The sequence below is a fragment of the Cervus elaphus genome, chromosome 5 (assembly GCF_910594005.1).
Source record: "Cervus elaphus chromosome 5, mCerEla1.1, whole genome shotgun sequence".
NCBI classification, from domain to species: domain Eukaryota; kingdom Metazoa; phylum Chordata; class Mammalia; order Artiodactyla; family Cervidae; genus Cervus; species Cervus elaphus.
Window position 1 is genome coordinate 94,201,361 of NC_057819.1, and position 24,503 is coordinate 94,225,863.

At 38.9% G+C, this 24,503-nt stretch overlaps 2 protein-coding genes across 2 annotated transcripts in view; one reads left to right on the top strand and one right to left on the bottom strand.

The window, feature by feature from the left end:
- The window catches only part of CPD (carboxypeptidase D), a 68,424-nt gene that overhangs the window by 19,879 nt on the left and 24,042 nt on the right, over window positions 1-24,503 (top strand). The window contains exons 3-8 of the mRNA XM_043903291.1: window positions 10,789-10,931; window positions 11,851-12,020; window positions 13,155-13,504; window positions 14,437-14,628; window positions 16,199-16,366; window positions 22,150-22,259. Coding sequence (XP_043759226.1) covers window positions 10,789-10,931; window positions 11,851-12,020; window positions 13,155-13,504; window positions 14,437-14,628; window positions 16,199-16,366; window positions 22,150-22,259 — 1,133 coding nt within the window. The remainder of the gene's footprint in view (window positions 1-10,788; window positions 10,932-11,850; window positions 12,021-13,154; window positions 13,505-14,436; window positions 14,629-16,198; window positions 16,367-22,149; window positions 22,260-24,503) is intronic.
- Window positions 18,978-20,286, bottom strand: LOC122694485 (MARCKS-related protein-like). Its single transcript, XM_043903292.1, has one exon. The coding sequence runs from the start codon at window positions 20,209-20,211 to the stop codon at window positions 19,615-19,617; it is 597 nt and encodes a 198-aa protein (XP_043759227.1). The 5' UTR covers window positions 20,212-20,286; the 3' UTR covers window positions 18,978-19,614.

Here is a 24,503-nt window from a genome sequence, read left to right on the forward strand (position 1 = left end):
TTGGAGTTGGTGTGCATTATTTTTTCCTTGCAAGCTATTGATATTTGACTAGTTCTTTAAATGTCAAATAATTTGGATTATATTCTGGGCATTTTGGATCATATATTATAAGATTGGAGCCTTGTTTTAAACCCTATAAAAATGGTAACTTTTTGTTTATTCGTTCCGGTAGTGAATGACCCACTTAGGTTCAGTTGCAAGTTTTTACTTGCCTTCGGTGGGCTGTGATTCCAATGTCAATTCAGTTTTCAACACCTTTGTTCTGCCTGTTCGGACCTGTCCTGTGCAAGTACCACCCAGGGAGCAGTGGTCTGCTGTGTAGATCAGTTCTTGGTGACTTTGGTATGCCGTTCAGGGTCAGACCCTCACATGTGCAATTCAGAGTTGAGTCAGGAGTTCATAGAAAACTTTATAGGATCCCTTTTTTGATCTCTGTCCTGTCTACAATCACTTCCAAGGTCTTCCAAAATAGATCACGAATAAAGATACCTTAGGGTGTTAACTGTCATTAGTTGTCAGGGAAATACAGGTTGGAACCACCATGAGATAGCACTATCCACCTGCCAGGATGCTTAAACTTACAAAAGGCTGACCAGTTGCTTGAGCAACTTGTTAGCTAAGGGTGTAGAGCAACTGGAACATTCATATCTTGATGTGGGAATGTGAAACAGTACAGCCACTTTGGAAAACAGTTTAACATTTTCTTATGAAGTTACCACTTACCACATGATCCAGCCACACCTCTCCTAGGTATTTACCCAAAAGACATGAAATAATTTGTCCATGTTAAGACTCAGGCACAGTTTTATTCATAATCACCTGAAGTTGAAACCAAGTCAAATACCCACCACATAGTGATTGAATAAACAAATAGAGGGCTTGCCCGGTTGCTCAGCCATAAATAATCTACCTGCAATGCAGGAGATTCAGGTTTGGTCCCTGGGTCCAGGAGATCCCCTGGAGAAGGAAATGGGAGCCCACTCCAGTACTCTTGCCTTAGAAAGTCTATGAACAGAGGAACCTGGTGGGGCTACAATCCATGGGGTCACAAAAGAGAGGACACAGCTTAGCCACTAAATGATAACTACATCCATACAATGGTGTCTATAGTAATGAAAAGGAGAATTTCTATGATAATGATAATAGAGACTTTAATTGCCAGATATTACAATGTACTATTTTGGAACTCTGCATTCAAATGGGTATTTCTTTGCTTTTCTCCTTTGCCTTTCACTTCTCTTCTTTTCATAGCTATTTGTAAGGCCTCCTCAGACAACCATTTTACCTTTTTGCATTTCTGGGGATGGTCTTGATCACTGCCTCCTATACACAGTGTCACGAACCTCTGCCCATAGTTCTTCAGGCACTCTGTCTATCAGATCTAAGCCCTTGAATCTATTTGTCACTTCCACTTTATAGTCTGGAGAAAAGGAGAAAAGGAAAGATATACCCATTTGAACGCAGAGTTCCAAAGAATAGCAAGGAGAGATAAGAAAGCTTTCCTCGGTGATCAATGCAAAGAAATAGAGGAAAACAATAGAATGGGAAAGACTAGAGATCTCTTCAAGAAAATTAGAGATACCAAGGGAACATTTCAGGGAAAGATGGGCACAATAAAAGACAGAAATGGTATGAACCTAACAGAAGCCGAAGATATTAAGAAAAGGTGGCAAGAATACACAGAACTATACAAAAAAGATCTTCACGACCCAGATAATCACAATGGTGTGATCACTCACCTAGAGCCAGACATCCTGGAATGCAAAGTCAAGTGGGCCTTAGGAAACATCACTACAAAAAAAGCTAGTGGAGGTGATGGAATTTCAGTTCAGTTGAGCTATTTCAAATCCTAAAAGATGATACTGTGAAAGTGCTGTACTCAATATGTCAGCAAATTTGGAAAACTCAGCAGTGGCCACAGGAGTGGAAAAGGTCAGTTTTCATTCCAGTCCCAAAGAAAGGCAATGCCAAAGAAAGCTCAAACCTCTGCACAATTGCACTCATCTCATATGCTAGCAAAGTAATACTCAAAATTCTCCAAGCTAGTTTCAACAGTACGTGAACCGTGAACTTCCAGATGTTCAAGCTGGTTTTAGAAAAGGCAGAGGAACCAGAGATCAAATTGCCAACACCCATTGGATCATTGAAAAAGCAAGAGAGTTCCAGAAAAACATCTACTTCTGCTTTACTGACTATGCCAAAGCCTTTGTGTGGATCGCAACAAACTGGAAACTTCTTCAAGAGATGGGAATAACAGACTACGTGACCTGCCTCCTGAGAAATCTCTATGCAGGTCAAGAAGCAAGAGTTAGAACTAGACATGGAACAACAGACTAGTTCCAAATTGGGAGGGGAGTACATCAAGACTGTATATTGTCACCCTGCTTATTTAACTTATATGCAGAGTACAGCATGAGACATGCTGGACTGGATGCAGCACAAGCTGGAATCAAGATTGCCGGGAGAAATATCAATAACCTCAGATATGCAGATGACACCACCCTTATGGCAGAAAGTGAAGAAGAACTAAAGAGCCTCTTGATGAAAGTGAAAGAGGAGAGTGAAAAAGTTGGCTTAAAGCCCAATATTCAGAAAACTAAGATCATGGCATCTGGTCCCATCACTTCATGGCAAATAGATGGGGAAACAGTGGAAACAGTGACAAACTTTATTTTTTTGGGCTCCAAAATCACTGCAGATGATGATTGCAGCCATGAACTTAAAAGATGCTTGCTCCTTGGAAGAAAAGTTATGACCAACCTAGACAGCTTATTAAAAAGCAGAGACATTACTTTGCCAACAAAGGTCCATCTAGTCAGAGCTATGGTTTTTCCAGTGGTCATGTATGGATGTGAGAGTTGGACTATAAAGAAAGCCGCGTGCTGAAGAATTGATGCTTTTGAACTGTGGTGTTGGAGAAGACTCTCCAGAGTCCCTTGGACAGCAAGGAAAGCCAACCAGTCCATCCTAAAGGAAATCAGTCCTGAATATTCATTGGAAGGACTGATGCTGAAGCTGAAACTCCAATACTTTGGCTGCCTGATGTGAAGAACTGACTCATTGGAAAAGACCCTGATGCTGGGAAAGATTGAAGGCGGGAGGAGAAAGGGATGACAGAGGATGAGATGGTTGGATGGCATCACCGACTGAATGGACGTGAGTTTGAGCGAACTCCAGGAGTTGGTGATGGACAGGGAGACCTGGTGTGCTGCAGTCCATGGGATCACAAGGACTCAGACATGACTGAGTGACTGAACTGAACTGAACAATGTATTATAAAACCATGCTTACGAAATTGGTGTAATTAAGATATCAAAATAAATTGACCAGCAGAACAAAATAGAAAGCATAGTAACAGAAACAAAAGCATTTGGGATATAGTTAAAGGCATTTAAAACAATGCGGAAAGAATTATAGGGATAACTGGTTAACTTTGAGACAAAAATATAGGTGAGATTTACCTCAGATCATACCAACAAAGTCTTAAGTCAATATGGAATGTTATGTAAAAATGTAGCCATAAACAAAACCAGAAGCCAACAAGTAGTTTTATACTCAGGATGAGAAAAGCCTTTCTAGACAGCAAAGTATTATGAAGTCATAAAAGGAAAAGAATGATAAATTTAGCTACCCAAAAATTGTAAAATATCTCTTGATTAAAAAGCTGCCTTAAAAAAGTGAAAAAAAGATTTAAAAAAATGATAAAAACAAAGGCATAGAGAATATATCTGGGTAACAGTTTAGCACATGTATATAAAGTCTTTAAATTAGGCATGACCTTAACACAGAAATTCATGTAATTTTGTCTTCTTGTTGCTCTTAGCTAGTATTTCTTAAATTGCTGCTGAAGTAAGACAGTTAAGGGGTTAACAAAAGAATGCCAGGATGAAGCCTGGTGATTATAGTATTATAAGGGTCTACTTCACTGCCTTCTGGCATAATTAAAGTGTGAGTTGACTGTGTTTGCAATTTAATACAGCTATTGATTTCTTTTTTCCTTAGATGAGAATAATTTTTTCCTATTAAGTTTTACATATGCAGAAAAATAGATTAGTTCACACTTGTATTGCTCTGAAATTATTTTTAGTGTTCTGTGTTTGTTTTCCTCTAGACTCTAATCTCTGGAATGGAAATATGTCTCCTATTTATAAATCCCTATAATCTTAGCTTGATGACTTACACACAGTGACCGTTGTACTGTGACCAATATAGTAGTAAATATTGGAAATTAATAAATATGATTTATGATGAGTAGCATACATATGTCCACATATGTACATGCATGTCAGAGTTACCAAAGGTGATCAGAGGTCATTAATGACTGAAAGTGACTAACATCACTAAATGACTAAATATGACTGGTGAGTGAAAGTGTTAGTTGCTCAGTTGAGTCTGACTGTTTACGACCTCATGGACTGTTGCCCACCAGGCTCCTCTGTGCATGAGATTCTCCAGGCAAGAATACTGGAGTGGGTAGCCATTCACTTCTCCAGGGGATCTTCCTGACCCAGGGATCAAACCCAGTTCTGTGCATTGCAGGCAGACTCTTTACTGTCTGAACCACCAGGGAAGCCCTAAAATATGAGTGGTAGGGAGATGAAAAATCATCCTGTAACCTCTTCTGCCAGACCCAAAGTGAGTGCCAAGATGCTGGGAGATGAGAGAAAACCAGAGATGGATAGCTTGCCTGCTAAGAAAAAAAGGTTAAGACAAAGTCACCAGGCTTGTAGTGATGGTAAATGTGCACATGTCTTTTAGGACAACAGTCTACTTGACATATCCACATGTATGGTCAATGAAAATCTCAAATTTAACTCATTCAAAATAGAAATCTTAATTTCTCACTGTCCTAGCCTACTTACTTTCATGGCTTCAACAAATACTTATTGAAGAAATACCATGTGCCTGGTACTGTTTTAGTGCTTAGACTGTGTGTCAATGAGTATAACAAATATCTCTGCCCTTGTGTTGCTTATAATCTAGCAAAGAGAAACAGACAATAAATAATAAACATAATGGGTAAATTTTAAAGTGCTATAGAAAAAAAAGAGTGAGAGGAATTGTGAGTGCTTGTGAGATTGGGCTTGGGTACAGTGATGGGGAGAAGTGACTAAGTGGGGAGATCAGGGTGAACCTCATTGTCAAGCTGAAATTGGAGCAAAGAGCTGAAGGTGAGCGAGTGAGTCAAGTAGGGATATCTGGGGGAAGGGCACACCAGGCAAAGGGGATAGCTAGAGCGAAGACCCAAATGGCAACCTACTCCAGGATTCTTGCCTGGAGAATCCCATGGACAGAGGAGCCTGGTGGGCTACAGTCCACGGGGTTGCAGAGTCAGACACGACTGAGCGACTTAACTAACTAACTAACCTAGGGTAGACGGTGAACAGCAGGGTGGCCAGTGTGGCTGGTGCAGAGAGCTGATGATGGGGAGAGTGTAAAAGATAGTTAGGGGAGGGGAGTGGTAGTGGACAAATGATGCAGCGCCTTAGGCTTTGGCTTTTAGTCTGAATGCAACAGAAAGTCATTGTACAGGGGAATAACCTCTGGCTTACATTTTAGCAGAATTACTCTGGCATCTCTGGAGAAAAGAACACAGAAATGCTAGGGCAGGAACAGGGAGACCTTTTTAGAGAAATTGCAGAGGTCCTGGTGGATAAAGGATCGTGGCTTAGATCACGGCAGCAGCAGTAGAGTTGAGAAATCTTTGGATTCTGGATATATCTTCAAGTTACAACTAGCATGATTTCCTAATGCTTTAGATGTGAGATGTGACTCCAAGGCTTTTGACCCTGAGCAACTAGATTCTTCCAGTGCTGTTGACCATCGTGGGAGAGACTGCAGGTGGAGCCGGTTTAGGGAAGATGAGGCTGTTGTTAGGTTTGTGATACCCAAGTAGAGATAGTGAATAGGCCATTGGATGGACAAGTCTGGATTCTGGAAAGAGGTGTAGGTTGGACATAGAGATCTGAGAATTGTCAGCCTGTAGATAATATTAAGCCCCGTGGGGCTGCATGAGACACCAAGGGAATAAGTAAAGTAAGAGAAGAGGACCAAAGACAAAACCTTAGGCTTGCCATATCTGTTTCCTTTGTACTCCTTCATCCTCTCAGTTAATGACAATAATGACACTGTCTTCCTAGTTTCTCAAGCCAAAAATCAAGAAGTCATCCTTGATCCCTTTTAAACAAATCTTTTCTCACAGCCAGATCTCTTTGCTTCATCTCCTTTACCAGCAGCCTAGTTGAAGTCATCATTCTCTTCTAATTCATCTCCCTGCTTTTTTGTTTTGTTTTGTTCCTCTACCATCATTTTTCACCCAGCAGTTCAGATTATATCACACTTCTGCTCAAAATCCTGCAGTGTTCTATGCAGCAAGGGAAACAATCAACAGTGAAAAGGCAGCCTACTAAAAAATATTTGCAAACTGTTTATCAGATAAGGGGTTAATATTCAGAATACAACTCAACAGAAAACAAGTAATCTGATTAATAAATGGACAATGGACTTGAATACACATTTTTTCAAAACAACATCAGTGACTAGCACACATATGAAAAGATGCTTAATATCATTATTAGGGAAAAACAAATCAAAACCACAAAGAGATATCACCTTCTACCTCTTAGGATGATCACTATTAAAAAAAAAAAAGCCAAATTAAAATAGCAAGTTTGATGGAGTTGTGGAGAATTTCAATCCCTTTGCACAGTTGGTAGGAATATAAAATAGTCAGTTGCTATGGAAAACAGTATGGAGCTTCCTCAAAAAGTTAAAAATAGAATTACCGTATGATTCAACAATCTCACTTAAGGGTATAAATACAAAATAACTGAAAAAAGGATCTTGAAAATTTGTACACCCATGTTCACTGCAGTGTTATTCACAGTTGCCAAGAAGCTACCTAAATGTTTATTGACAGATAAATGAAGAAAATGTGGTATATACATCCAGTGGAATGTTATTCAGCCTAAAAAAAGAAGGCAATTACATCTGATAAAGGACTATTATCCAAAATATATTAGAAAACTCTGATAACTCAGTTGGTAAAGAATCCGCCTGCATTGCAGGAGACCCCGGTTCGATTCCTGGGTTGGGAAGATCTGCTGGAGAAGGGATAGGCTACCCACTCCAGTATTCTTGGGCTTCCCTTGTGGCTCAACTGGTAAAGAATCCTCCTACAGTGTGGGAGACCTTGGTTTGACCCCTGGGTTGGAAAGATCCCCTGGAGAAGAAGAAGGCTGCCCACTCCAGTATTCTGGCCTGGAGAATTCCACAGACTGTATAGTCAATGCAGTTGCAAAGAGTCGGACACGACTGAGTGACTTTCACTTTCACTTAAGACTCAACACTAATAAAACAACCTCATTTAAAAATGGGCCAGAAACCTAACAGACATCTCACCAACAGATATACAGATGGCAAATAAACATGAAAAGATTCCACATCATATGTCAACACGGAAATGTAAATTAAAACAAGTTCCACTACACACCTATCAGAAAGGCCATAGTCCAGAACACTGACAACAGCAAATGCTTGTGAAGAGGGGGAGCAACAGGCACTCTCGTTCATTATTGATGGGAGTGCAAAACAGTACAACTATTTTGGAAGACAGTAATAGATTTTACTACTTTTGTCTTCTACCTTCTTTACTTTTGCCTCTCTACTAATGTTGTAAGTGGTTGATCCACTATCTTTTCTATATGTTTGTCTCTGCCATTGAGATTTGTCTCTCTTATCATTTTCTTATTTCTAGTTGTGACCTTTTCTGCTGGGAGAAGTCCCTTTAATGTTTCTTGAAGGGCTGGTTTATTGGTGATAAACTCCTTTAGCTTTTGTTTATCTGTCAGACTCTCTATCACTCCTTCAAATGATAACCTTGCTGGATATTCTTGGTTGTATTTTTTTCAGCACTTTGAATATATTGTGTCGTCTGCTACTGGCCTGCCAAGTTTCTGCTGAGAAGTCAGCTTATAGTCTTATGGGAGTTTCCTTGTATGTAATTAGTTGTTTCTCCTCTTGATGCTTTTATGAATCTCTTTATGTTTAATTTTTGGCATTTTAAATATAATGTGTCTTGGATTGCACCTCTTTGAGTTCACCTTGTTTGGGACTGTCTGTGCTTCCTGGACTGGATATCTGTTTCCTTCCACTGGTTAGGGAAGTTTTCCGTTACTATTTCTTCAAATAACTTCTTTTTTTATCTTTCTTCTCCTTCTGGGACACTATAATGTAAATGTTAGTATGCTTGATGTTGTCCCAGAGGTCACTTAAACTGTCCTCACTTGTCTTTTTCCTGTTTAGCTTGGGTAATTTTTCTCTACTCTGTTTTCCAGATCACTGATCTAGTATTCTGTTATCATCTAATCTACTGTTGATTCCCTGTAGTGTATTTTTTTCCCATCATCTTTTTTAAAAAAACATTTTATTTATTTTTAATGGAAGGATAATTGCTTTACAATATTGTGTTGGTTTCTGCCATACATCGGTATGAATCAACCATAGGTATACACAATGTCCCCTTCTCTCCCACCCCTCTAGGTTGTCACAGAGCTCCGATTTGAACTGCCTGGGTCATATAGCAAATTCCCACTGCCTTTCTATCTTACATATGGTAGTATATATGTTTTCATGCTGCTCTGCCCATTTTTCCCACCCTCTCCTTCCTCGCCCCCCACCATGTCTACCTATCTGTTCTCTATGTCTGCATCTCCATTGCTGCCCTGCCAATAGGTTCATTAGCACCATTCTGGTTTCCATATATATATGTATTAGTTTATGATGTTTGTTTTTGTTTTTCTGACTTACTTCACTCTGTATAATAGGCTCTAGGTTCATCTACCTCATTAGAACTGATTCAAATGTATTCCTTTTTATGGCTGAGTAATATTCCGTTGTATATATATATAATTTTAAAAGTTTAAAAATAATATTCCATTGTATATAATACTGTTGATTCCCTCTAGTGTATTTTTTCATTTTATTTATTGTATTCTTCAGCCCTAATTGGTCCTTTTTTATATTTTCTAACTCTTTGTTGTAGTTTTCACCATGTTCATCCATTCTTCAGTGAGTATCTTGATGATCATTACCTTTAACTCTTTATCAGGTAGATTGCTTGTCTCCATTTCATTTAGGCCTTCTTCTAAGGTTTTGTCTTAGTCTTTCATGTGGAGCACATTCCTCTGTCTCCTCATTTTGCCTGATTTTCTGTGTTGATTTCTTTGTGTAAAGTAAGTCTGTATGTCTCCCAATCTTGGAGAAGTCAGCAGCATGCTCCCCTCTGGCTACCCAAACCAGACACTTCATGGGTGTTCCCTATGTGGGCTGCTTGTTCCTTTCAGTTGTGGTGGGGTCCCTCTACTCTACCGTTTTGATTCCGACCCTTATTGTCACCTTTGTGGTACAGAAGAGTACAGTTAGAATAGTAGACCCTTAATGTTTTGACATGAATGACCTTCATAACTTGAAGATCACTTGAGTATCTTTCATGTTCATTCTGTCAGAAATCTTAACCTCTCTGTGCCTTCTCACATCTGTAAAATGGGTGAAATAGCAATACTTGCATCATAACATTGTTGTAAAGACTAAATGTTAATATGCGTAAAGGTCATAGAACAGAACTGGGTTGCAGAGAAGAACCAATTCTGACTCCTTGTTGAAACTGTTTCTTTGACTTGCTTTTTGTTGCTTTTGTTACTATAATCATACGTACTGACCTGCCTCAAAGGACCCTGTCCCTCTTTCTGACTGTTAAACTAAAGTACCAGGCTTCCCAGTGGTTAAGAATCCCAAAGCAAAGGACACTGGTTTGATCCCTGATCCAGGAAGATCCCACATGCCCAGGAGCAACTAAGCTTGTGCACCACTACTGGGCTAGCACTCACTCTAGAGCCCATGAGCCACAACTACTGAGCCCACATTCCATAACTACTGAAGTCCAAGTGCCTATAGCCCGTGCTCCACAACCAGAGAAACCACTGCAATGAAAAGCCCGGGTACTACAACAAAGAGTAGCCCCTGTCTGCTGCAACTAGAAAAGGCACATATGAAGCAATGAAGACCCACCACAGCCAAAAAATTAAATTAAATAAATGAATAAAATATCAAATTAAAAAAAAAGCCCAACAACTGTAAGTGCCTTTGTTCAGCTCTGACCCTGTCAGATAATCTGACCCTGTCCACAGAAATGAACACATCCCTTTCACTGGCTGGCCCATTCCTAGGGATACTTTGCAAGACTGATGGCCCTTTTTAAAAACTTTACTTCCGCACTGCCTGTCCCTCTTTATTGTGCCTTTTGACTTTAGTTCCTCACGGCATCTCTGGTTCTGTAAGAGAACCTGGCGTCCAGACCCCAGCAAGATGGTTATTTTGAGACATTAGTGTGCCATCTTCTCAGTCTGCCAGCTTTTCAAATAAAGTTGTATTCCTTGCCTCAACTTTGGCCTGTCATGTGGCAGAGAGAGCAGAGGGAACTTGGACTCAGTAACACTGGCATATAGTAAACATGCAAATATGTAACTGTCATCATTATTACTGTTATTATTAACTGTTATATTCATGCTCTTTATAACTGTTTACCTGTCAATCAGATACATTTCCTTTATATATATTCCTTTCCAGTGTGTATTCCTTTTACCTTCCTTGTTAGTCTCCTCTGTAATTCAAGAGCTTTCTCTGATTTCAAACAACTTAATGAAAGAGAGTTTATATAGGCAGAGATGGCTTTGGTCTTTTTGAGAGTAGAATCCTGAGAATAAACTTACTTTTTATTCCATGTTTCAGGTGGTATGCAAGATTATAATTATGTATGGGCCAACTGTTTTGAGATCACGTTAGAACTATCCTGTTGCAAGTACCCACCTGCTTCACAGCTTCGGCAAGAATGGGAGAACAATCGTGAGTCTTTGATCACATTGATTGAAAAGGTAAAAGCAGCTATACGGAAGGGTGGGTATGGAAATAATTGAATGGGGGGGAAATTTGTGTATGTGAATGAGTCTATGCTAGATACCGGTTGTCTTTTTTTATTATTTAAGATGACAGATAATCTTTAGAAAGTATTAGAATTTATCAGAACATACTCAGAACCTCCATTTCCCTTCCCCTGAGCTCTCTTCCTCTGGAGAGCTTCCTTTGACTATCTTACAACACTTCTACAACTTGAAATAATTAGCAAATAAATAAATAATTAGCAAAAGTTGTATTACCAGATTCTTACAACACCATGTGATCATATTTGCTAGAGAACCTTTACCACCATATGAACCACAACATAAGTTTAACTTAAATATCAGGCAGGCTAATATACTGTATGTATCAGAAATTGCATGTATCAGAAATTGAGGCCTCCCAGGTGGTGCTAAAGAACCTGCCTGTCAATGCAGGAGACCTAAGAGACACGGGTTCCATCCCTGGGTTGGGAAGATCCGGGAGGAAGGCATGGAAACCCACTCTAGTAATCTTGCCTGGAATCTCATGGACAGAGGATCCTGACGTGATACAGTCCATAGGTTCTCAAAGAGTCAGACACGACTCAAGTGACTTAGCATGCACGCATGCTTACATTATAAATTGTATCTCATTGAGAAAAGCAGAAGTCTAGCTTTGAGAAGAGGGAATTTCAAAAGTACTTTACCAGCCTAGGTTTCAGATGACTTAAGTTTCAGGATTTAATCTTTTTGGTCTGTATTTTATTTAAACTTAGAAGGATTGAAAAATGTTTCAGAGGGCTAGAAGAATAACTTTATTTTTGAGAAATTCTAGCATCAGTGCAGAGAGGCTATTCTCTCTTGCCTTCCAAATTGACTCTCTCTGAGCAGTCTATGTTGATTCTTGTTTTTCTAGGTCCACATTGGCGTTAAAGGATTTGTTACAGATTCAGTAACAGGGGCTGGCTTAGAGAATGCAACTGTCTCAGTGGCTGGTATTAATCATAATATCACAACAGGAAGATTTGGTGATTTCCACAGATTACTTGTTCCTGGAACTTATAACATTACAGCAGTTTTAACTGGGTATGAATTTTATCTTTCAATTTGTTAATATGGTGTATCACGTTGATTGGTTTGTGTATATTGAAGAATCTTTGCATCCCTGGGATAAACCCCACTTGATCATGGTATATGATCCTTTTAATGTGTTGTTGGATTCTCTTTGCTAGAATTTTGTTGAGGATTTTTGCATCGATGTTCATCAGTGATATTGGCCTATAATTTTCTTTTTTGTGTGATATCTTTTTCTGGTTTTGGTATCAGGGTGATGGTTGTAAAATGAGTTGTGGGAGTGTTCCTCCCTGTGCAATTTTTTGGAAGAGTTTGACCAGGATGAATGTTAGCTCTTCTCTAAATGTAACTAGATAAGAATTTAAACTAGACTCTTAAAATGTCAAGCTTCTGTTTATATCTAGACAGAAATACATTTGGGGAGATCTTACTATATCTGGCTTTTGTTTTTCCTTGTTTTCTGATATTTTTTTCCCCCTTTTGTAATGAGAAAATACTACAGTAGAGTCTTGTCACATTAACTATACGACTGGATATGAAGCATAGTTGTAAAATTGGGAGGAAGGAGTTTTAAAAGCTCAAGGCTAATTGAATACCAGGGTAGAAAAAACTCAGGACTCTACAAAAGACACTTTGAAAAGCTGTCTTACCATCAGCTTTCTAATACACAAAATGAGTGGTTACCTACGACCTCTGGAACCCTTTCTGTAAGCTCATTTTGCTAAGGATTTACCTGTAGCAAATAAATTACCTTCAATTTTGAACTTTCCTATTTGGTAAAGTAGTTGGAATGTCAGTTTGATAAGGCGCTACAAAGAATACTACTTTGAGTATTGTAGGAATGGTTACAAATGGATCAACTACCTCCATTTTTCATTATATTCTCTTCTTTGAATATAACTTTTTATAAGCATCCTAATGGGTGGAACCTGAAAGGATGGTAAGAGAAATAGTTCTTTAAAGACTTAATCTGAGATTCTTTGTGAAATAATATCCTAAAAGTCTTGAATTTGCACATTTCTCTTTATTTGATTTGATTTTTGAGTGCAAGAGTATGAGAAGGCTGTTGTGCTCTTATAATGTTAAAGCATTGTCTGTTTCAGTTTAACTCCAAGCCCATCTACTTTTTCGAATTTTTCTTTTCAGATATATGCCACTGACTGTTAATAATATCATAGTGAAAGAAGGACCAGCCACAAAGGTGAATTTTCCCCTACGACCGACGGTGGCTTCAGTAATCCCTGACACGACTGAGGCTGTAGTAACAGCTAGCACAGTCGCTACACTTAATAGTCCTCTTGGAACACAGTCTACCCACCAGCCAATTCAACCACAGGACTTTCACCACCACCATTTCCCTGACATGGAAATCTTCTTGAGAAGGTTTGCCAATGAATATCCTAACATCACCCGACTTTATTCATTGGGAAAATCAGTAGAGTCAAGAGAACTTTATGTAATGGAGATTTCTGATAACCCAGGTGTCCACGAACCAGGTAATTGGTGTAGTTTCACACATAATTTCAGTATTGCCTCTCAGAGCTGTGGGCTATATTTCTTTGCTTCATCTAGAAAGGTCACCTGTAGTATTTATAACTGGATCAAAGAAAATGGGACCAATCTTCTGCTAGAAAGAAAAAAATCCATTTGATAATCCATATTATGCACCATGGGCTTCCCTGGTGGCTCAGATGATAAAGAATCTGCCTGCAATGTGGGAGACCGAGACCTGGGTTCAATCCCTGGATTGGGAAGATCACTTAGAGAAGGGAATGGCTACCCAGTCCAGTATTCTTGCCTGAAGAATTCCATGGACAGAAGAGCCTGGCAGGCTATAGTCCATGGGGTCACAGAGAGTCAGACACAACTGAGCAACTTATGTATTATGCAGCATATTTAGCATACTACACACATAGGTTAGATTCTTCCAGCTAATAGTATTTTTATTTTTGTAGCATATGATATATGTATGTATGTATGTATGTATGTACATATGTCGTTTAGTCCCTAAGTCGTGTCTGACTCTTGCAACCCCATGGTCTGCAGCCTACCAGGCTCCTCTGTCCATGGGATTTCCCAAGCAAGAACACTGGAGTGGGTAGCCATTTCCTTCTCCAGGAGATCTTCCTGACCCAGGAATCAAACCTGTGTCTCCAGCATTGGCAGGCAGATTCTTTATCACTGAGCCACCAGAGAAACCCTTATGTGTATATATACATATTCATATATATATAATATATGTTTACTTTGAGCTTGCTATCTGACATGTAGTAGTAATGAAACTGCTTTATAAGATGCTTTTTCCTGTTTCTTTTGTCAAAATATAGCTTAAATTTTTGGTTCAAGGTCTTTGTGTATTGGGTGAAAAGTGAGCAAGTCTAGGACAAATGAAGAGGAAAAAAGGTCTTCCATGTAATTCTGTTTTCAGGTGAACCAGAATTTAAATACATTGGAAATATGCATGGAAATGAAGTGGTTGGAAGAGAACTGCTACTAAACCTCATCGAATACCTTTGTAAGAACTTTGGCACAGATCCTGAAGTAACAGATTTGGTTCTTAACACTAGAATTCACCTTATGCCATCCATGAATCCTGATGGGTATGAAAAGGCCCAGGAAGGTAAACAATAGCTGTCTATTAATGCTTAATCGTTTTGATTATCATTCAGTTCAGTTCAATTCAGTTCAGTTGCTAAGTCACGCCTGACTCTTTGTGACCCTATGGACTGCAACTTGCCAGGCTTTCCTGTCCTTCACCATCTCCTAGAGTTTGCTCAGACTCATGTTCATTGTTTATCATATGGCATAATTATTTGAGCATAGAAAATAATCTGAACTGGTTGTTTCCCTAAAATTTCTTCCTGTTTTATTCTTATAATTTATCATTGGTTTTAGCTTTTGTTTTCTTATAAGATAGGCTAGTTTATTCAATAATTATGCCATCAAGTTTATATTTAATGAAGTCTCCACTTTGGTAATGGTTCTTATTTACTAAAATGTAAGGTTTTAATAAATTGCTCCATTTTAACATTAATTTTTGTTAAATTATTTTGTTGGGAACCTTATCTAATAAGTGAAAACTCAAACCAAATTTTTTTTGACTCCCAGTTCTACTCTGCATGTATATGTAGTCTAAACCTGCTAAGTTACTGATTTCCCATTCCTCTGCCTTCCCTGGACTAGCCCGTCTCTGCTGGGGCATCACAGTAGGGGCAAGGAGAGCAATTTTTTTACACGGGCCACCTGATGCAGAACACTGCAGAGTGAGAATCCATCTTTTCCTAACCTGTGGTTCCTTCCAGACAGTGATACCAGTGAATAGAATAGATCCCACAATATGAATATACAGCCACATGGTTTGTTACTGTCACTGATTGAACACTGAGAGAATCAATTAGTGAATGACTAGGTTAATCTTTATATATGTATATTATTTAGATTCTTTTCTTAAGGACCTCATTCTTTGTCAGCCTCCCAAATCCCTTCCACATTCCTCCCTTGAGATCTTTCTGAAAGATGGAACTCATACTTACTACTAGTGAGCCCTCTAGTAGGCTTTCTTCACTCACTTGCATTCATTTTCTTATCCCTTAGTAAAATGGAATAAGCTCAAGTTGAACTCTTTCTCTTCCATCAGGTTAAACTTCCAACTGTATTCTTGACTAACTTTACCTTTTAATAGTGATCACTTTAATATAAGCGTACTGCAACTTTTTTCTTTTCATTTGGTCTGTTTTTTTTTAATTTGTTTAGTGACTTATCTATCAGTACAATAAAATCCCCCTCATATCAGTCCTGCCCACTTAATACTGTGATCACATTGTTGTATGTGGATTATTGACAATTGAGCAATATTTTCATATAATTCATATGATTGGGCTTTTTTCCCCCACAGAGTATGATGAAAGGCAGAATTTCCTCACTTCCCTAATTAGTCATTGCTTGTGAATCTTAGGGAAGACCTCAGAAATGAAAGTTTTTTTTCTGCAAACAGGAATCAGGGCATGCAGAGGAGCTTTTGTACCTGGGAAGGCCTCACAGGGTCCTGCTCACTTTGAGTTGTAGTGTGATTGATCATAGTGAAGCCTGATGTGTTCACACTTAGCTTTGAGTTAAGATAGCTGAAGTCGTTTGTGCTGGATTGAAATGTAAGTGAAATATAGCTTACATTTGAATCTTTTATCATACAGGAGATCCAGTAAGTGTGATCGGCAGAAACAACAGCAACAACTTTGACCTGAACCGGAATTTCCCAGACCAGTTCGTTCAGATCACAGAGCCCACCCAACCAGAAACTATTGCTGTAATGAGCTGGATGAAGACCTATCCATTTGTGCTCTCAGCAAACCTGCATGGAGGTAACAGCAGTTTGCTATTCCACTAATTAATTCTTGTTGAGAGCATTTGAAAATCCTGGTGGAATTTTATGTGTTTATTGTCTTAGGCTCTATTAAGGTGGGTATCCTGTTATTGCTTTTACGGCAGACAACAACAAAGGTCTTTTCTCATTACTATTTAAGCCGATTTGCTGGCTGTTTTCCCCTCCCGCCCCCTCCCGCCCCCTCCCCTGTCCACATACTCCTCTGTACTCCCTCTTTCCATCACCCCCGCGCCTTTCCTCTTTCTGTCTCTCTCTCCCCTGCTTCCCTTTTCCTCCTTCTCCCTTCCTTCAATTCTCTCTCACCTAGTTCTTCAAGTGGTTTATATTTATCCCTCACAAGTGTTTTATTTTTATCCCTCACACATGTTTTATATTTATCCCTTTTCCTGGGAATTTGGTAACATGTTCTTTGTCATTCATAAAAATTAAACACTAACAGATCCAAATGTTTAGTTCTATTTCTCCCTAAAGTTTAATAAGCCCTTTTATGTAGGTTTAGATTTTGACATTCTCTTGTCTTTCATCTGCTGTGTATTTAACTGCAACACAGTGACCTCATTCTTAAGTAATACCTGAGCTTATACACTTCCATATAATTCAGCCGGAATTTATCAGTTGAATAGGATGAGAGGTCAAGATTAAAAATCATTACAATGTCCAACTATGGTTGTGTAAATAAGTGTCAATACCCAAGAGACCTGAAAACTTATCTCTACATGTAAACTTGTATGTGGATGTTCATAATAGCAGTACTCATAATCATCAAAATATAAATAACCCAAATGTTGACTGACTGATGATTAAAAGAAATATGCTATACAATTGAATGTTATTTGGCAATGAAAAGGAATGAAGTACTGATGCATGCTACTACATAAATGAGCCTTGAAAACATGCTAAGTGATAGAATTCAATCATAAGAAACCATATATTATATGATTACATTTTAATGAATACTCAGAAGTAGGCAAACCCATAGAGACAGAAAATAGATTAGAGGTGGGAGAGAAGGGGTCACTGCTAATGGGTATGGATTTTGTTTTTTGTTTTTTTTTAAGTAATGACATGTTCTATAATTAGATAGTAGGGATGGTTGTACAACCCTGTGAATATATGGAACAACATTGAATTTTATACCTTAAATGGATGGATTGTACAGTATGTGAATTATATCTTAGTAAATTAAAAAAAAAAGAGTAAAAGTATTAACACCAGGGGCAATGGGTAAGAAATTTACTGTCAACATTTGTTAGATTATACAAGAAAGTATCACAGTTGAGATTTGATGGTGTATAGATTAACCTGCCTTTTTAGAAATGACAATATATGTTTAAGGATATTTGTATTTAAGAAGTAAATCAAGATTCCCCCAAAATGGCTTTGAAAGTTTGCCAATAGTAGGATAAAAGTATTCTATACCTGGGAATCATGGACAATTCTCAAAGACCGAAATAGGAATTATGAAGTTACAGCCTGGTTAGCAATTTTTTTTTTTGCTTTTTTCTTACTGTATTGATTGTATACCATGTTTGACAGAAAATATTTTTTGTTTTGAGCTTTTAAAAATATTCTCAGAATACATCAAATGTCATGTTGACTAAATCTGAAAACATAATTCTAGTTACATTCCAGTGAGAATAATTTACATATGTACACATGTGGTATCAAGACCTTGGCATGGTGAGGATACATCTTTAATCATGTAGATATGTTTCTTTCCATGATATATTTCATTTTCTCATCTTTAAAATCTTTAAATGAGTTTTGAAATCCTGGCAAAGAAATTTAACAGAGGAATTCTTTGCTGCCAACTTAACAATTTAGAAGGATTTTGAAAGAATTTAGAGAAAAGTAAGATTTCCTTTTGTAAATTTTATATTAATTTTTATTTAGGTGAAATTCATATCACAATAACCATGTTAAAGTAAATAATTCAGTGACATTTAGTGCGTTCACAATTTTGTGCCATAACCACCTCTATTTTGTTAGAAAATATTTTCATCTCCTCAAAAGAAAACCCCTTACCCATGAAGCACTTGTTCCTATCCCCATGCCCCGCAAGCCCTTGGTAACCACCAATCCACGTTCTGTCTCTATGGACTTGCCTATTTTGGATATTTCATAGAAATGAAATCATACCATATATGACCCTTTGTGTCTGTCTCCTTTCACTTGGCATAATGTTTTCAAAGATTGTTCTTGTTGTAGCATGTATTAGTACTTTATTTCTTTTTATGATGGAATAATATTCCATTGTAGGTATATACCAATATTTGTTTATCAGTGTATCTGTTGATGGATATTTGGGTTGTTTTTATTTTTCACTGTTAACGAATAATACTACTGTGCACATTGGCATACAATATCTGATTCCCTGTTTTCATTTCTTTGGGGTTAACCTATGTTTGGCTTTTTGATGGAAATGCCATCATATGGTAATCCCATGTTTAGCTTCTTTTTTTTTTAAAGGGACAACATTTATTCCTTTTCCAAATGTTAACAGTAAAACCAGGTGGAAGAGAATGGTTTTAGCAGTTAGAAAAAAAAGTACAAATCTGGGGTTTGGCTATTAAAAGTTATTTACAACAAATGGGAGGGGGGAAAAAAGACAAGAAGAAGTTGTTTCACATTACAGACCTCCCGCCCACCCCAAAGCTTAATACTTGCTTACCAAGTCAAAAAAGGAGACACGGGTTGATTCACAAGCTGGAGGTTTGAACGTGAGTAAGACATTTATAAAAACCTAGACAGGGGCAGTGTTCTCCCCAGCCCAGGTGCCACTAGGCACAGCACAGAGACTAAAAACTCAACAGGGGAAGGCTGGACACTCAGGGTTTGGGGGTGTAGGCACCCCCACATCTGGCTCAGGGATTTGGGGAGTAAACAAAACCTACTTGGAAAAGAACTGGGTAAGAAAACCAGCAAATGCCTTCAGCACAGGTGGGGACAGGGAAGGAGGTAGGGCCAAGGGCAGGAGCATTTCACATCACTAACCTAACTTGGGAAAACTGCAAGGGACCATCTTCAACTGGCCTTAAGAGGAAGACCAGATGGATGATGGGAGAATCCACAGGAGGGAGAGAAGGAGAGGAAACGTGGCTAGGGGGCAACAGCCCCTTCCTTTCTGGGCACAGGAAGGCAGCCGGGGCACCAGGTCCAGGCAGTGACCTCACAAGGACAGCACAGTTTTTGCAGCTTAGAGATCACCCACCTGCCCCCACCCAGCTACTCATTCTGCTCGCTGGCCGGTGCAGGGTCACTCTCTGGCCCCGAGGGAGTGGATGGCTCTGCGGCCTGGGGCCCTGCCTCTTCTGCGTCTCCTCCCTTGGCGGCAGCGCTGGCCTCTGCCCCTTTGGCCTGGGGCTCCTGGATCTCAGGGGTGGCAGCAGCCTTCCCTTCCTGGGCAGTGCCCTCCTCGCCGCAGGCACTGATCTCCCCCTGCTCCTGCTCTTCCTCTGTGGGTGAGGAGGCAGATGAATCACCCCCACCCTCCTTCCGATTTCTCTTGAAGGACAGGCCGCTCAATTTGAAAGGCTTCTTGAAAGAGAATTTCTTCTTCTTCTTGGGGGTCTCCTTGGGGGGGACCTCCCCCTTAGCCTCAGCGCCCTGGCTAGGGGGTGCTGGCTCGATGGCATCACCAGTGGCCCCCGCTGCCTCCTCTGTTCCGTTCACGGGGGGCGATTCCCCTTCACCTTTGGGGGATAAGTCTCCGTTGCTTTTCACGTGGCCGTTCTCCTGTCCGTTGACCTTGGCGGGGGAAGCGCCTGCTGCCTCCTCGGCGGTCACGTCGCCCCGCGGAGCCTTGGAGCTCTGGCTGCCCATGGTGGGGGGTTCTGCTCGGGGGGCGCCCGGAGCCGCCCCGGGCTCGCGCTGCAGGGGATAGTTCGGTCGGGTGGGCCTGGCCGGCGGAGGGGTGGGGCTCGCGTCTGAGGTGGAGGGGTGTCCGGGGCGGGGGGAACCAAGCTGCACCCCGCCTCCGCGCCCGACCCGCTAGCTGCGCCCATCGCCGCTCCGCCCCGCTCCGCGCCAGAATGCCCCCATGTTTAGCTTCTTGATGAACTGCCAAACTACTCCACAGTAGCAGAACCATTTTATGTTCCCATCAGCAATATATGAGGGTTCTAGTTTTTCCACATCCTTACTTACCTTGTTAATTTGTGTTTTTTTGATTGCAGCCATTTTAGTGGCTGAAAGGTGGTATCTTACTGAAATTTAGATTTGTATTTCCCTGATGACTAATGATATTGAGCATGTTCTTGTGTGCTTCTTGGTCATTTGTGTATCTTATTTGGAGAAATTCCAGTTCAAGTCTTTTGCCCATTTTTAATTGGGTTTTTCATCTTTTTGTTGAGTTGCAGGATTTCTTGACATAGTCTGGGCTCTAGACCCTTATCAAATTGCTTATTTGCACATATTTTCTCCCATTCTATAGGCTATATTTTAACTTTCTTAATGACCTCTAATGCACATTTTTTAAAATATTGATGAAGTCAAATTTATCTTTTTGTAAATTTTGTAAAAAGCTCATGCTTTTTGTGTTGATACTGATTTTAAAAATAAACTTTTATAGGAATATCCTAAGTCTTTTATGACATTTTTTTTTTGGTCTTATAAAATTAACCATTTGAAAGGCAATATTAAGTAGAAGTTGACTTTTTTCAGTTGTAATTTTTAAACCTGAGTCATCAATTCAGGGTGAAATTTAAAGAATTTTTTGGAGTAATTTGTATAAAAACAAGTGTTGAAGTACACTTACCTTATTAGAACTGTTTTGAGAAATAAGATGAGTGTTCATACTTGTTTCTTAAAGACAATTTTTTAAAACAGATGAATGTTTGCTGGTATTTGTTACCATAGGATTACTTCATCTGGATTCAAGTTGAGTATATTCCTTCACTTCCACATGCAGGAAGTGGCATGACAAAAAAGGCAAAATGAATGGCCTAATAAAGGCAGAATAAATGGACACATGGACAAATGAAATTGATGTGAATAATAGGAAGATAAGGGATTTGATTCTATGGTGGGGGAGTAGGCGCAGGGCTCCTGCCAGAGAAGCATCCTAATTGTTTCATTTCCTGCGGGTACCATGAATGAAGTTGACATCCTTTCTATATGTTTTAAAACACACTTTCTGTACTTTAGGTCATGAAAAAGCCATATGATATAACTCCAGTTGACAAATTTATAACATGAGCATAAAAGAAATTTTTAACATTTGTTTCTGGGTGAAGGTCAAGACTAGTTCTCCTATCCATAACACAAGTTGTTTAGCATCTCCAATTTAGACTCCACATCTACAAAACGAAGAGGGTGGGTTATCTGGACTTGAAGAGTTCTTTCTTATTTTAAAATTCTTTGAGCTTATAAATGTCTGAATTTACAAAAAAAAAATCAAGTTTTGCTCACATTTTCTGATCCTTAGTATTACAAAAGTGAAATTGTTTAATTAAGCCTGTATACTTCTGATTTCAGTTCTAATATGTAGATTATGCCTGTGAGTTCAGGTGAACTCCCAAGACCTTTCCAGTTAATGCAGCCTGTAAGTGTCATGCACAGCTGTTTAATACTAATATTTTATTTATCTGCTTTGATTTTCTTTCAAGGAAATTAGCAACTTTTTAATTTCTGTTGAGGAAATTAGTCTTGGAAAATTGCATTGGTTGTCCTGTCCCTCGCAGTATTGTGAAAAGGTTACTTTCTGTTAATGCTCCACCTTGCAAGAAATAACCCAATACATTTTCCTCATTTCCCTTATAGGTACTTTGGTGGTTAACTACCCTTTTGATGATGATGAACAAGGCATTGCCACATATAGTAAATCACCAGATGATGCTGTGTTTCAACAAATAGCACTTTCTTATTCCAAGGTAGGCTTGTGCTCAAACATAAAATGTTATAAAAATTAATTTTTCATTAAAAGATGGATTAAGACAAAGCCCTACAAGTCTCAGGTCAAGTGCTTTCTTCTCTGTTAAGCCTTCCTTTTTTCCTTGCAGACCACTTTACTTCTTTTTCTTCTTTGTTTCCCACCTCCCTTTTAAATGTGCTGCATGTGGTCTACGGCCATACCACCCTGAACACTCCCAATCTCGTCTAATGTACTGCATGTGTTTCCCCATTAGCCTTTAAGCTCAGGTAATGTCTTTTCATCTATAGCTTTTAGCAGAGTACCTGGGACATAATAAACTAAACAAACTGCTAGTTTATTTCATTTGACAAATACTTAACTATAAATCTCATAAAGTAGTCTAAGGTGGGGCTGACAAGTTACAGCTCTAGGACCAAACCTAACCTACCACCTGTTCTTGTAAATAAAGTTTTATTGACACACAGCCATATCCATTCTTTAAAATATTGTCTGTTGCTGCTTTCTCAGTCAACATTTGAACATAAGTCAGTGTAATTCACCACATTCACAGACTAAAGAAGACAAACACTACAGTCATCTCAATAGATGCAGAGGGGGCAGAATCAAGTCATTGCAATAGAACCTTTTGAGTCTGTAAAGCCTAAAATTTTTACTGTCTGGCTCTTTACAGAAAAAAATTGCCAACCTATAGTCTAAGGTATTTAAGCACCTAGTAGTAACATACTACAGGGAGCAGGTAGAAATTTCTGTATTTTGTAAACTTCCTATAATGAACATATGTTACTTTCATAATCAGAAATGTTGTATGAAATTTTATTTTAAAAATTGTTCTTAGAAAGCATGTTAAAAGTTGAGGCTTGGGAACTAGGCTTGTTAGTTTCTGTGTTTGGTCTTACTACTGACTCAGTCTGTGATGTTATTGGTCATTGATATGAAACTTATTACTGCAGTTCTGTGCTCTCTAGACAGACCCTTCTGTCATTCTACTTTTCCCACTCCCTCATTCTATACAAGATGACCTTGTGAGATTGTTCAGAGTTTCTAACAGGGCGTACGTGTCTTATTTCACTTTAAAGTATAGTTGTCTTCTATTTGGACATGCCATTTTGGAGGGATATACCTGAAATAATTTTTTTTAAAAAAATCATCAAAGTAGAAGCTAAGAGATAAAATTTTATACATATCCCCATCACATTCTGCCCATTATTATCGTTCCACTTTTCACCCTCTTTGTAACTTTGTGTTCCGTAGCCTCTTTATGTTTCCTTTGGCCTTTAACCCTTTTGATTTGATTTATTTTCTACCCAGCCTAGACCCATGGACATACCTTTCAGTGATGGGTCTTAGGATCTTTTATGCCCTTTTGACATATCTGCCTTGCCAATGGCCAACCCTTATTAATTATAGTCATCTCTCTGATACATCCCAGAAACGTCACACGGTTATGGCCGTTGACTACAACATGTATGTATAGTGCACTTTAACTTCAGCCTAGCCCTCGGTTCTCCCCAGCAAGCAACTTGACTCCCTGGCTCATTTCCTGCTATGGTGATTCTGAGCCTTTATCCTCTACTTGAGCCTTCTAATCCCAGCTTTGTCTGTCCTTCTCTCAGTAGATCACTGTGCCTTGAACTAAAGCAGAACTGTGAATAATCTGATATGCATTCATTCCAATTCTGTCTTCTCAATTATTGTTTTACTCATATTCTTCATTTTTTTCTCCTAATTTTTTAAAAATTGAAGTACATATGATGTGTAATATTATATGTTACAGGTATATAATATAGTGATTCATAATTTTTAGGGATTGTACTCCACTTATAGTCATTATAAAATATCAGCTATTTCCCTGTGTTATTCCGTATATCCTTGTAGCTTACTTTATACATGGTAGTGTGTACCTCTTAATCCCCTACTCCTGTATTGCCCCTTCCCTTTTCCTCTCCCCACTGATAATCACTGGTTTGTTCTCTATATCTCTGAGTCTGTTTTGTTATATTCACTAATTTGTTGTATTTTTAAAATTCCACATAGAAGTGATATCATACAGTATTTGTCTTTCTTTGTATGATTTATTTGAAATTAGCATAAAACCTTCCAAAATCAATGAAGACAAAAGAGGGAAGTTTAAGGAAAGGCAGGCATTAAGGTGATTCAGAATGACCACCAAGCAGTGAATATGCCCTTAATCTGAAACCTAAATCTGAAAATGCTGACATAATAACTGGGCAGGTGAAAGCAG

Bases quoted from the DNA above. Each gene is read 5' to 3' on its own strand.
- LOC122694485 (XM_043903292.1), bottom strand. From the start codon at position 20,211: ATGGGCAGCCAGAGCTCCAAGGCTCCGCGGGGCGACGTGACCGCCGAG.